At 46.6% G+C, this 14,486-nt stretch overlaps 2 protein-coding genes across 2 annotated transcripts; one reads left to right on the plus strand and one right to left on the minus strand.

The window, feature by feature from the left end:
- Positions 1–34: 34 nt before the first annotated feature.
- Positions 35–3,967, minus strand: RhiXN_11027 (Transposase family Tnp2 protein; the record flags this gene model as incomplete). Its single annotated transcript, XM_043330842.1, has 14 exons — positions 35–240; positions 297–384; positions 443–583; positions 635–697; positions 1,182–1,423; positions 1,485–1,881; positions 1,968–2,139; positions 2,193–2,325; positions 2,401–2,586; positions 2,638–3,038; positions 3,098–3,252; positions 3,304–3,472; positions 3,533–3,657; positions 3,722–3,967. 14 exons carry the CDS (start codon positions 3,965–3,967, stop codon positions 35–37), a joined length of 2,724 nt encoding a protein of 907 aa, XP_043186187.1.
- Positions 3,968–6,723: 2,756 nt separating this feature from the next.
- Positions 6,724–11,158, plus strand: RhiXN_11028 (uncharacterized protein; the record flags this gene model as incomplete). The annotated part of the gene is made up of 10 exons (XM_043330843.1): positions 6,724–7,011; positions 7,195–7,487; positions 7,556–7,690; positions 7,743–7,834; positions 7,890–8,036; positions 8,086–8,663; positions 8,723–9,449; positions 9,503–10,309; positions 10,372–10,398; positions 10,452–11,158. The coding sequence occupies 10 exons, from the start codon at positions 6,724–6,726 to the stop codon at positions 11,156–11,158; spliced, it is 3,801 nt and encodes a 1,266-aa protein (XP_043186188.1).
- Between the last annotated feature and the right edge of the window lie 3,328 nt (positions 11,159–14,486).

The raw sequence follows: 14,486 nt of genomic DNA on the forward strand, positions 1-14,486 counted from the left end.
CTACCCATTATGTTACCAAAAATACACCGCCTATTTACTTGTCATTATTGTCAAGTTGCGTGGGTGATTCAAGTTCGCGTTCCCAATGTGCCGGTAACAAATCCTGACGTTTTGGCGACAGGTACGGCGTCACCGCACGCTTGTTTGGGCTCCTCGGACTTTGGTTGGCAAGCTCTGCCTGCGGAGGTGAGAAGCGCACACGCGACGTGCGTACGGGACTCCCCAATGGAGTAGTCAATCCTACATGTATCATACATTCAGATTGAGCAATTAAAATTTGACCGTGTAACCCTTACTTTCTGATCCTCTCAACGCGGCTTGCGTCTGTTGCGTCGCTCTCTTCCTCTTATTGGTGCCTGGTGAAATGCTCTGTTCCGTTGTATTCTGGTGAAGATGTCCGGTCTTTATCAGCTTTTCAGCGCTGACAACACAAATTTCTCACCGGTGAGCCGCGATGTTGCTTGCTTGGGGGCGTTTCATCCCAATCCATTTCTATTTCTTTGTCTTCGTCTCCTCCACCTCCTAGTTGTTTTTCATCGCTTTTTTGTTTGCAATAGTGCCATGTAACTACACCCGCTGGGTTCTAATACCAATTTTCTGTTAGAAAACCATCAAATTGCACGTATATACTCACAACCTCTGAATTATATTCCTTAAAACCATCCTTCTTGCCCAGACTGCCAAAAAACCATCGTCTCTAGTCCTTCCCACACGGGCATACATTCTTGAGCCAAGAGTCCCATTCCCACCCCTCGTTTGACCGTACTCGACGTGTGACCGGCATGTTTGAATGGTTGAAGTGAGGTCGGACGTAATACAACCAAGAAATCATCGCTGCCCACCTTCCCGTTGACACGTGTTTGATCAAACACTCACACACACGTTTTGAGCTGTTATAACGTATTTATTCGAGCCTCTCCGTTAGTATGATACACATTGTAAGACGCTACGTAACAAGAATAAAACGTCCACCGCAAAGAAGTCAACATATTGAACAATTTAAAATAATCAAAAGAAATGGCAAGCCTTGTGTGCTCGCAACCAACCTAAAGCCTGACTATGCACTCAATGTGAGCATATGATCGGGCCAGTGATTTTCAGCCCAAATAAGTTGTACAATGGGGTTCTACAATCGAAACAAATTCAATAATCGAATAAAATGAACCAAATGAAACCCTCACCTTGACATGTTCATCGCATTGGTTGTACAGGTCAACTGATAGCTGTTCGTAAAAGTCGGCTTTTTGACGTGCGTATTCTGCCATTCCTGAGGCAAGGCCCGGCTGCAAGGACTTGGACTCCCACTCACGCCGTTCATATTGAAATCCGTTTAGCGCCATTACCATCTCTCGTTTGAGAAATTTCAGCTCTTCTTCCCATTGAATGTACCGTTGTCGTGCTCTAAACCACTCGACTTTGAGAGCTACACATTTATAAATTGTGAGATCGTGCTGAGATTTTAGGGAGTAATCAAATAAACATACCATCTATCTGCCATTGTTCATCATTCATCGCCGCCTGCGAGCGCCAAAACCATGGGATGGCATGACCCTTCTGGCCTAAGCTAGTCGATACATTCTCTAAGTAATCACTAAGCATACGCAACTGGTTCGACTCGAGCAATTTGTACGTTTCTTGGTCAGTAGATGCGAGATCGAGGCGGAGGAGGGCCGCACAAGAGCGATTGTACCGGCGATGAGCTCTTTGAACTTTGGACTGTAAGTCCCGCATTGCTACTTCCATACGCGTTGAAGCTTTCTCTCCAACAGCGTTCTTGCGTTTGTGTTGAAGCGCAAAGTGCTTTGCTCCTAACAGGTTCTTGATCGTACGAAGTGCGTCCTCGCATACAGCCCGTTGGAGTCGCGCCTCTACTTTTGGTGCCTGGAGACACCCCCCGTCAATGAGTGACGAGCTTGAATACGACGACGGCAAGCCAAGCTCAGAGTCTTCCGGGTGTGGGCTATTACTCTGCTCCCGCTCTTGGTGATCGGGGTCTCCAATGACCCAAGGTACTGCTCGCGCTCCTGGTGGTGGGCGTTAATGCGCGATAAAAGTCGTTCACGGCGCTCGTTGAGGAGGTTCTGCTGGCGGGGCGTGCCTTCTTGCTTCTGATTTGATGTGTCATATTGTAACTTATCCCTAGGATCCAACATAAAGTGAGCGGAGTTAAACTATTGCTTAGACGCACTTACATTGTATTCTCCAGATCAATACCTTTATTTATCCACCTTGTCAGTCCTCGTTTTGTGGTTTCAGTTTCAGCCAGCCACTCCTCCTTTTCCTCACGCTCATTTTCTTGCTGAAGAACCTCCTGTAGACTCTGACCTGTGTTTACGTAGTCCAATCAATAACACACCATTGCATAATCCCAAATGTATTATTTGAAGCTGACAAACTCACCCCAATCATATGAGCCAAAAAAGGGGCTGGTCCACCGCCCGTTTGTATCCTTATACGGCTCAATCGACTCTTTTCTCCAGTGAATGGTCAACTGACTAGGTAAAGATTGGTCGAGTTCGGTAAAAACAGCTTTCTGCCCATGGTAAGACTTCAGCGCGCCACGAAACTTCCCAATTAGGAACGTGGCTATGATAACCGTGGTAAGCGTGTAGCCGATGGAATCTATTTGTAACTCACCCATAGTTATATTCTTTTCAAAATTCCAATCGAGAATAATGTAATTGATTGAATCCCACCGTGCGCCAGGACTTTTTTCGGACGTACTTCCTGCGGTCTCATTCAGAAACGCCCATGCGCGTTCGCAACCCTCCCCCTCTAGTCTCCCTACAAATGACTTGTAGTTCAGGGAGTGTAATACACGACATTTCTCTGTATGTCCTTGAATGTGAAACTTCGGGACCCCTCCGATAAGTTTCAAGTCGCTGGGGAGGGCCAGATGTGCCGGAAATTTAGTGGCTCGCTCCTGAAACTTAGGTGACCAGTGACACCAAATATCGTAGGTCATTCCAAATTCAAGTGGCCCAAGCCTGAGCAACCGTGCAATGGCTGATGCAATGGCATAATCACCATAAGCAAAGCTATGTGTAATTCATGATACGTTAGCAATCAGTTATAATGCGCGAGTTGAATCACTGACCGTTCCCCTTTAAAGAAATCGACAAGTCCTTGAGGCATAAATGAACTATGGCGCGCGCAGGTACATGCGCCTACCCCAGTCACGTCAAGCCCCGCCCATCGCACGAATCTGTCCAGCGCCGCCTTATGATTATCACATTCTGGACGACTTTTGTCCTGGTATATGATTTGAAACTAGTTATCATGCGCTTTTATTCTTAGGCTTACGGTACTGGGTTCCTTGTTAGCCTCGGTTTTCAACCATTCTTGGTATAACCCATGAGCAACAAAATACATCAGTCCATCTGTGAAGCACATGTCGTCCTTATCGACCTTCTTGGCCTTCCGCAAGTTTCGGAAGTTTCCATCGAAAGAAAACCAAAACATAAAAAACATCCTAAAAGTACGGTATAGTATTAATACACAGTCATTAGCTGAATAATGTGTATGAGCGTACCTCTCCTCCAGTGGAACATCGTCAATATTGAAGTTGACCCCGGGCCGAGGACAAGCGATACAAGGGATGGCCAGACTACCGCTAGTTTCAGGGTCGCCTTCCTTACGATATACTGCCCCCGCTCGCTTAGGGCCATCAGGTAAGCATATTTACGTTGGGCCTGTAAAGCTCCCGGTAGCGATCGCTGACTTGTCCAGGAAACCCGGTGTGCGAAAGTCGCTTTAGTACAGAGTAATAGCGATATCCAGAAGTTTTTCCAAGGGTTGAGAATGTTGTGAAATGTTCAAGTAGCTCAAGGTAAACGCCGACTTGGTATTCAAATTGGTACAAGGTAGAATGCCGGCACGGAGCAGTAAGAGCGGATGCAACGAATCTGGCTGGTGTCCACAGTAGGATACTCGGAGCTGGTGGAATCCATTGGTATGACCAATGCATATAGTCGCTTCGACAGGCTTTGAGACACATGCCTCATCACCGTGGCCCAGATGTAGAATCAAGCCAACATCGGCGAGTGTCGTCCTTTTCCAGAAGCGGCCGGACAAACCAAAATACGATGAAAGGGGGCTCGTTGATGCTGATCCAGTAAGCACTTCTGACAGGTTGGATGTTCGTTTGCACAAGATTGGCATTGGTACAAGACAGTTTGGCGGCACGAACATCGAGAACACGACAAATCTAGACTTGGGGCGGAATGGCGTTCATAGAGCGCATATAGGTAGGTATGGGCTTGTTCTTCTTTCCATCTCTTCAACTGAATTTGGGCTCTACTCAGATTATACAATGTCAGCCGGCTTAGTGTATTGTTTGATTAAAAGAAATTAATTACTGATTTTATTTTATCCCGTGGCTCCGACTCAATTGGCTCTGTGTCTACATAGTTCTCAAAGCCCATGTCGTCAAACTCATATGGAGCAGACACATTATGAGTTGAGTTACAAGCTGCGGGAGAATTATCTTGTTTTATTGATGCTACATTCGAGGGCCGGAGTCATCTGGTGTCTGTTGTTGGACGGGATATGAGTAGTCCGAGCGACATCGGTTTTTTGGCGCAAAGAACTGACAACCCGACCACGGCGACTGGGTTGATAGTGTCGGCTTACGACTGGCCTGAAAGAACCTGAGGTAGACCTGGTACTTCGAGAGCTCATACCGTGATGCCGAAAGACAGACGGAGGATGTGGAGGGGTATGTTCAATGCAATCGTCGTACAAGGATTTCGCTGACCAAATGTTGATCTTTTGCGGACAATCTATTTTCCTGTTCCGTGAATTCCTTTTCAATTCCACGTCTGTCTTTTGTTTGCGTCAATTACGGTTTGCATCCTTAAGCTCTGACTGCAAACCATTCGACAGGTCACACAAGGTCACACAAGGCAGCAGGAAAGAATATACAATCAATTTCCTAGTTATGATGCTACAGCACATGAGTGATATACCGCATTGACTAGTGCGTTTAGCTGTTAACTTTGCGATACAATTGATAACCGCTCTAAGTATTGCACGAATTGCGAGGATTCGAAAGGTGCACGTATTTGTCACACATTCCAACGAGCTGTTAGTTGAACACACTCAGAATTTAGGCTCCGGCACGCTGGCTGTTATAACGCCGCGTGTTCATCATTTTACCTGTTGCAAGGTACCGGACAAAAGCGAGCACTCACAGACGGGTGGGCCGTCACCAGCGACAGCCCATGGGGTTGAGAGTGGGAGAACACATTTGTAAATAATAGTTGGGCTTACTATACATTCCGAAACCTTATATATTCACCGGATAACATGCATAAATGCGGGCACAATGCTTGTCAGACGATGGGCAAGACGAGCGCGCGTGGGCTGAATATACAATATGATAAACAATATCCAAATGATCACGTGATTATGCCGACATTTCTTGGACCAAAGTCTGGCTCGTGCGTCCCCGCAGGCTCCGATCCACAGCCTCGAACAATGAAATGACGAATGTCTTCTAGCGTCGGGTAACGCAAAGTATGACATTTTGCCATTTCTCCAAAACCTGCTGTGATTGTGAGCGTGTGCAAACGCATTATGGTCCCATATAGTCCATAAGTCTCACGAGCCCCATGAAATGCGAATAAGCGATTGTATCGTAGAAAAACAGGTCATTTATATGGGTGATACAACGCCATAAACGCAAGTCGCTTCGTGCCCACAGCTATGAAACGTGGAACGGAATACGTTGTAATGTTAGTCATAACCCGTGAAACTCAACCCCCAGAGACCGAAATGCCTCGGCGACGGAAAGACAGGGGAATCAAGCACGGGCTTGTCTCACCTAACAAGGTGATCCAATCTTCACGGTAATGAATCTACGTTATGAGTTTGTGACGCCCACCAAGCCCTACGGGACCATATATGCACTTCCGGCGCTCCTGGCCTCAGCTGGTCTGAATGAGTTGCTCAATTGCCATCTACGCAATGACATGGGCCCCACTGGCAAAGGTATGGCTTGTTACACTCCCAACGTCTGTACATCGAGCAGGGTGCTCAAACTGGCACTGGAGAATCATTTGGTGCCTGGTTGTATTTGATATACCTTCTCTGGAATTTGATCGATGGCTTCTTGGCCATCAATAGTTTGATTGGGTAAATCCAATGACAAAATTGGTATTACACCACTGGGCTCCATAAGTCCGACATCTTTGCTGCGTTTAGAGACCTTAGTGGTACGGTTTTTGGGACATAAAATCTGAATACATGCACATATCACTTGAGAGTCATAAGCTACTGGGAGTTGTTGCAGGGGGCTAAGTCCGAACAAAACCATAATTGATTTTGAATATTCCGTGGGGAAAGGTTCGGGGCAGGTACACGCGCGGGTAGTAGAAATAACGTTACTAGTGGCTTAGAGTGATGCAACCAAATAATAATAATACAACTCCGCATTGTGAAATGATCAAAGTGCCACTGGCTAAGGGAGGAGTAACAAGGTCACTGATTTACACATATGCGATGCGAGAATAGCAGATAGAAATGGTAAAAGAATTTCCCGAAATTAGTGACATCTAAATCGAGAAAGTTTCGCCTGGGACTTGACCTTAACAGTGTGCTGTGCCAAAGCCCAATTGCCCTCTGCCAACCGACAGATGGGTGACATAACTCAAACACGCCTAAGTCTTCAGCCGGCTTTATAGTGTTTGGGGTAATAACATTCCATATTGTTCTCGCTCTCGAATGCCCTCGAGTCATAACGATCCTCCATCTGTGTCTACTGGTCAACTAGCTATGGACGACGCCGATGATTCTTCGATCAAAGGACTCAAGCTCAACCCTGCTGAGCGGGCCTGGGTAATCAACAACTTCTACCAGGAGTTTCTTACCAATAAGGCGAATCGAGGGGCACGGAACCAACCCAACGGCAAGAAGTTTGCACACAGCACAGTCACAGACGCATACATCAAGCATCATTGGGGTTCTTGGAGCGATCAGAAGAAGGAGAGATACAAGCCGAAGCTACGAGAAGTGAGTTCAACGCCTTAAATTCTTGTACTTGTGACCTGATAATCGTTGAATGGTTTCTTACGATCAAACATTTGTTCCTTCCCACCTCCTTTATTCAGGTATGCTTGCCAAATGGCCACATTTTTCGTTACTGACTCCCATTATGTAGGTTTATATAATCTTTTCAATAATACGTTATCACAGGATGGGGCCGCGCAAAAGGCCGACGAGGCATCCAAAGCTCCAAAAAGACCGAAGAAGATTAGCCCTGAAAACGAGTGGTCGCGGAACAACCCACAAGAAGTCCAACGCGAGATGAACAAGTATCTGGAAAACACGCCGGGCTCGTCGTGGAACGTTGGCTCCGTCCGCCATGTGACTTGTCGCACCTTTGAGGGCTTGCCGAGCGACCAAAGACAATACTGGCAGGAACAAGCAGAGGCAGAACGACAACGGCAAAACGCTTCATTGCCCTATCAAGGCGAGACCCTAGCTCAGTGAGTTGCTGGTTACCCTTGCTCGTTTGATTCTTAGGTGTGTTGATTATGTTGGCTTGTCAACTTAGTTACGTGTCTGATTGGATGAAGCTACTGAACCGCCTGGCTCTGGATGGTGAGCGATGCGGTAACCTATCGCTTGCGGCCTTCGTAGGTTGGCAAAGCATTGATAGCAACGGTGTAGCCGTTCAAAATGTTGATATGTGAGTACTGGCCTATATTAATGTTTAATAGACTTTTCACACAAACTCCTAGCTATACGTCCGAGAGTATCGCCGCGTTCAAGGATTCGCCAGAGCAGATTGAAGCTCACGCCAAGTTCACACATTGGCTCGAAGGATATAATGGTATTTATAACTCAGTTTTTGTCCTTAAATATTCCGTGACTCATTGACGTGATAGGTGTTGCTATCAGCGGGAGCGACCCGGCTCCCACAGCCATTCCGAATCCAAAATTTCACAACCGTCCAGAAATGCCACCACTAGAGGGCAAGCCAAAGCTTTCTCTCGTTCGCCAGCAAAACCGTGATTTTATCAATGCGGAATGGTGTAAGCAACATCTTTGAATTACTGTGCTCACATCTAACCTAGTTTGAAGCATTTTATGGCGGAGTTGGCCCAACTCCTTGGACACTATTAGGGGAAGTTCATCGCCAGGGACAACTGCACACCTGGGTTCACGGTTGGCCGGAAGATCTTGATTTTTCCGAGCCGTCAAACCAGAACATTGCCGACTCTATCCGACTTAACGAGCACTTACGGGGACGCCAAAATGGACTAGCCAGCGACAAACAGTTCCGATTCAAACGGGTATTCGGTAGTAGTAACTCCCCTCCTGCTCATTGTGTAGCTACTCGGATATCGAAGGTTCAGCATCGAGGCAACACCGTTCATCAGCTGGATTACGATGGCCCGGTGGACAAGCCGCAATGCGAACGTGCGGTCGCATATCCCCCACGATGCTGGGCTTATTTTTATCATCATTTTCAGCAGAAGAACTTGAACCATTGGCTTGGTCTAGCGAGCGTCAGCAATATGCCAGTCATAGTGTTGATCCCCGAGGACGTGCTCACGTTTATTCGCGGTTTCCTTGGCCCCGTCGACTCTGTATTATCCGCCAAAATAATCAAGACGCTCGAAATGGTCAACCTAATTGAAGAGCATGGGCCACACACAGTACGTACTAGTTCTACCGATTATATAGAAAGTGAGTATCACTAAGTTGCGTATACTAGACTCCTCAAGGCATATGGGGCTTGGCTGATGGGAATAATCCCCTCCCAGCACTCATGCCGGCGAGAAAGCTTTCGACCCCTTCGGCTCTGTCATCGCGAATAATTAACGAGTTCTGGGTGCCCGATTCATATGGGATGAGTTCGTATGCAGCACAAAGTAAAGGGCTTGGGCGACATTCAACTCTCGAGTATTTCTTCTTATCGATCGATCGTTTGAAAGATAGCTCTTTCATCCACTCGACTAGTCAGACCGTGCAAGGTGGCATTGGTGGCGTTGTCAATATCATAATTCCTCTGGTTCAGCTACTATTGAACGCGGCTGTTTCGGCTCTAAGCCTCAAGAATCTCCCGTCTCCCCCGCCCTCGTCACTGGATTTGGATGGTCTCGGTCATGGCGAATTTTACAAAATTTGCAAGTACCTCGACGCTTGGTCTGAGGTATGCGAGCGATCTGTTTCTATCCTATCGAGCTCCTCACATGAGCGCATACATTCGGGCGACGGCATCGCGGGATCGGTCGAAGCTTCGGATAAGGACTTGACTAGTACCAACTCTGGTGACAACGACAAATTGCCTCGAGTAGATGCCACCCAGCCAAGAAAGGCTACCGGCAAAGGTACAGCCCTGGCCTCCCAACGCGCACCTGAGGAGATCGCACCCGTGTCATCTACTGAGTTGGATGGAGGATCCAACTCAGGAGAGAGAAACCCAGATGACGAGGCTGTGCGTAAGTAACTTCATATTATGTTTATGCCTTTGGTGCTTACATCATTCACAAAGCTATTGTTCTTGACAACGCGCTTTTTGAGCCCACTCCCCAGCGTCAATCCACCACAGATTTCAACCAACGGAAACACATATTTGGACTCTTTGCTGCTCAACCTGATGTGCCAGCCATTACGGCCGATCCTGAGGATATCGCAAAGGAGGCTGAGACATGCCTGACTGAGGCCCAGGCTGCGGTGTCGAGGTGGCAGGTGCTGGATACCTTATACAACATTCCCTACCCGCTGGCCGCTATGCGCTATGCCCAGACACTTTCTCAGCGTGCCGAAGAGTCGATCCAACCACTAGTAACCATTATATTACTCCATCGGTTCAATTTTAACAGATGTCGAGATTTATGGCCTCGGGTCAAATCGTACCACCAGGGCGTGCTTCTTTCTCTGCGTAAATTGGCACATATTTTGAAGGCGCTAGAAGGTCTTTTACGGGACGATGCTCAGTCGCAAGTAGCCCTCAAGAAGTTTGGCGAAATCCTGGCTGAAGTCAAAGCACGGTCATTGGTGTGCTGCGCAATTGTCGAGCCGCTCAAGCAGTTGGAGCTTGTTTCCACTTATCACGCAAATCGCCTGAAGGACCTCTGGGATGCCGACGTATTTAGCCTTGACCCAAGTGAGATCGGTGAGCTGGTGCATGGGTTAGATGCTTGGCGAGATCAGGCCGAGGGGACGCTTCGTGAACTTAGCCATTCTGTGATCAGAAAATGGCAACTGTTAGGGTTGCACGACTATGCTGAAATTCCGAAAGAGGTGAACTTTCGATTTGGAAGTCCAGGAGGTGTGCTTTTCACCGCTGAATCAAGAAGTATGTATTGTGTCTTTAGTGTTTCTATGTTATTAAAGTACTAAAGTCGAACTCAATCACAGAAATTCTACAGCAGCATCAATTGACTCGTAAGTACATCCACTAATCGGCAATAATTAGTAGTGTTGAAACCTGTATTAAGTCGCCTTGGCTCCGAATCCCGGCCCGGGTGCCAACACCGGCTTGCCTAGGCCAATCACACCCGACCCCTGGGACACCTCTGTCCCAGAAATGCCTCCCATTCTGCCACCATCTTCCTTGAGTCAAAGCGCTAGATCTCCCACCCCTGGACTGTTCACAAATGTCTCGCTTACGGTTGGCCCTCCCTCGACCAATTCTCAAATGTGCTCACCTCAAGCAGACGCCAGTCAGGAGCTTGCATCGTCCAAACATCAAGACATAACCGCTGAAATTGTTGACAAAGAACCATCTGCTTCTCAAGCAACGGTGGGGGAACCGGTTTTGATTTTGGGCAACGTGGATGCGGTGGATAGTAGGCCAGAGGTGATGGTGGTGTCCGTGAATTGTGAGGAAGAACGGTGGGAGGAAGCGCCTGCGTCTGACAAACAGAATGAGCCCCGTCGGTCAACCCGCGGAAGGGTCACTCTGGCTGGAGGCAAGATGCTCCGGCTTGCAACTGCAGCCTTGGGTGCAATGCATGATGCCCCAACAAAAGTCTTGCGGCGGTCACAACGAGGGGAGGCTGGACTATGTGGAGGTGAAGGGGAAAACAAGGCCAAAACAATGGTAAAAACAAGGGCAAAGCGGAAGTCTGAAGCAGCGGTGGCAAGAGAAACAGAGGGTGTTGGTAGGAAAAAGGCTGCAAAGCGTCAGAAGGTAAACAAGTGATTGATACATGCCGTATTGTAAATAGAACAGCGTTCCAATTAATAAACCACCACTCAGCAGGCCATAGATGGGTTGTGTGAGTGTCATCAGTATGATCAGAAAGGTGGAGGGCATGGTGTAGGGAAAGGTAACAAGTAAAGATAACTATGATGAGAACGGCAATTAGAGGAAGATGATATGAAACTGTAATGCAAAAGCTGTTCTATTTTGTCTTCCTGTGAATTTAGGAGTGCTTTGCAGTCAGCAACACCAAAATACAAAGCACTCAAACAACTTTGCAGGTAATAAATAGGGTACTTGAGACCAAACTCTGTTTGTGATTCTCATGGACTGCCCTATCTTGCAATACTGACAATTCAATGTTGTTATCTGTGCACATTATTACATATTGTTTGCAACAAAGAGGCTGAAGTAGCCCAGGTAGGGGCACTGCATTGTTAAGGTTTGAATCTTTTATACCATGAAATATGCTGGGAATGGTGGTAGGGGGAAAGATATTGTAATTAGTGAATGTTAGTAAATGTTAGTGAGTGGGAGCAAATGTTAGTGAGTAGGAGTGAATGTTTGTGAATGCAAGTGAATGTTAGTGAATGCAAGTGAATGTTAGTGAATGCAAGTGAATGTTAGTGGGTGCAAACTTATTGTGAGTCTGTAAGTGATGTTACCAAATATTTGCTGCTACCTGGCCCTCATTTATCAATCTCTCCAACTAACATTTTCCTTGTATTCTATCAAAATCATGTGCACATAACCTGGGTGGATCCATATCTTCATACTGGCATACTCCAACTAATTGACTTACTCAAACAAATTGGTCAGAGTTCCTGAGTGCTCCCAAGCACTTATGTGTTCTCTCCAAGGTGGGCAAGCCTCTGCAAGCTACACACTGTACTTAGTCAGCTGTTATTTGTACCATTCTGGAAGTCTATCTAATATTTGACCTCCCATATCAGGCAAAGTCCACTTGACCAATTTGGTCAAGCAAGATGACTAAGAGTTGATTGGAGCTTGCAGGGGCTGACCCACCTTGGGCAGAACACATAAGTGCTTGGGAGTGCTTGGGGACTCTGACTGATTTGGTTGGGTACATGAGGACAAATGCAGCCATCCAAGTATAGAAAATATGCTCAAATACATTTTTGATAAGGTTCAGGTACAGTATAAGTAGAAGACTAATGTTTGATTATTTATATTTATATAGTAATTCTAATCATAATTTCCAAATTTGGATTGATAACTCAAAGTGCATATGATCAGGGTGGAAAGGTGTACTAGCATCAAATTCCCCTGTTTGGCTATACCCCCTACTTAGACACTTCCAAATCACTTGAACAACATTACACCTGCCTCAGTATATCCTTTGTGTGCACTCACACATCTGATACTAAGATACTCCCCCTAACCAATATAAGTGCACTGCCAATACTTCCAACTGAAATGCCAACCATCACATAATAACATACTTGCCATGAATAATGTTATCTCACATTATGTCTTAGCCATTTATGGGCCCCTATAAGTTACTAACATATTCCTGCTGAGTAACGCTATTGATGGTTCCATGCTAACATACTTCACCTGACTAACATTATCCCTCAAATGCATCCTAACTGGATGTGACACCACCAGCATCTACTAACATAGTCCCCTCAACTAACATTACCATCAGTGCCAACTTACCTGACCCTTGACCCTGACCAACCTACTGCCTGCAAGCTACCATACTCCCTCAAACTTGTGTGCATTATCCCTATTCCTCACTAATGTAGTCCCTCCCCCCACTAACATTACCCCTATCCCCACCAACCTAGTCCCCCTCACTGACATTACTCCCTATCCACTAGCATTGATGTACACACTACCCATATTCCCCAGAAACATACTTCCTGTGACTAACATTATTCCCCAATCCACTAGCATTGATGTACATACCATCCCAATCCATCACCAACATAGTGTCCTTTACTAATATTTCCCCCACCTGTTAGCCTACATGCACACTGACCTGACCCCCACTAACATACTCCACCTAAATAATAGTAGCCCCTATTGCACTGCCCCTCATCTATAATACTGTTGTACACCACTGTAAGGTGGGTACACGCTGGTGGGGACAGGTGCTTAAGGCTGTACTACTACAAGCAACACTGGTCCAACTAACTAACTAGGCTATACTACTGCCGCTTAAGGCAGACTTCTACTGAGTGCTATGGACAAAGGGGCCTTAGGCCTGGAGGTGTGGTAGGTTGAATAAAGGGGTAAGTGTGGTTTAGCTACTGGGGGCCGGCTACTTAGCTGGCTGGATGTATCCTCCTCAATGAATATGAGACAAGGTAAAATCAACTTGGGGTCTCCAAGCAATTTCCCTCTTGTATTTATACACAAGAGAACTATCTACAGGTGGTCAAAGCTTGTGAGAAAAGAAGGAAGGATATGAAAAAGGAAGCATGCTGCGGGCTGCACAGAAGCGTGGACTTCTCCTAAGCGCCCTTGGCACGGCATCTTGGCGCGGCATCTTGGCATAATAAGCGCCGAGATCACGTGATTGAAAAACGTAAGATAAGCAGTTCGGAAAAAATAGTAAAAATATCAGAAAAATTGTGCAATCCTAATGGTATATGTTAGAGGGTTGTAACAAATACCCCTAGGCATTGCTAATGTTGCTCTCCTCCACTAACATTCTCCCCTATCCCCCACTAATGTGCACCTCATTAACATTGTCCAATATCCAATAGTACCCATGTGCACACTGGCCCCATCCACACTAATATACTCCACCCAACTAACATTATCTTGTATTCCATCCACTCATATGTACTACCACCATCCCTGACTAACATTGTCCCCCACACTAACATTACCCCCTATCCCCCACTAACATACTTCCCCTGACTAGCATTACACCTTATTCAATCCCTGTCCCCTAATAACATACTCCCACTGACTAACATTATCCTGATTCCATCCTGCCATTGACACTACCCCTAAGTGTCATTAACATAGTCCCACCACTGACTAACATTACTCCTTATCCTCCACTAATTTAGTTCCTCTGATAAACATCACCCCCTATGTCCTGCTAACCTCCTTCACTAACAGCATCCCCTATTCCATCCCCCTCTATCCACACTACCCTTAACCATCACTATCCCCCATTAACATAGTTGCCTGTACTAACATTGTCCCCTATCCCCCACTAACATAGTCCCCCCCACTGACACTACTCCCCATCCACTAACACTCATGTGTGCACCCCCCTGACCCTCACTAACATGGTCTCTCTCACTAACATTACCCCCTATCCCCCACTAACATAGTCCCCTGAGTA

The sequence above is a fragment of the Rhizoctonia solani genome, chromosome 14 (genome assembly GCF_016906535.1).
Source record: "Rhizoctonia solani chromosome 14, complete sequence".
NCBI lineage: Eukaryota > Fungi > Basidiomycota > Agaricomycetes > Cantharellales > Ceratobasidiaceae > Rhizoctonia > Rhizoctonia solani.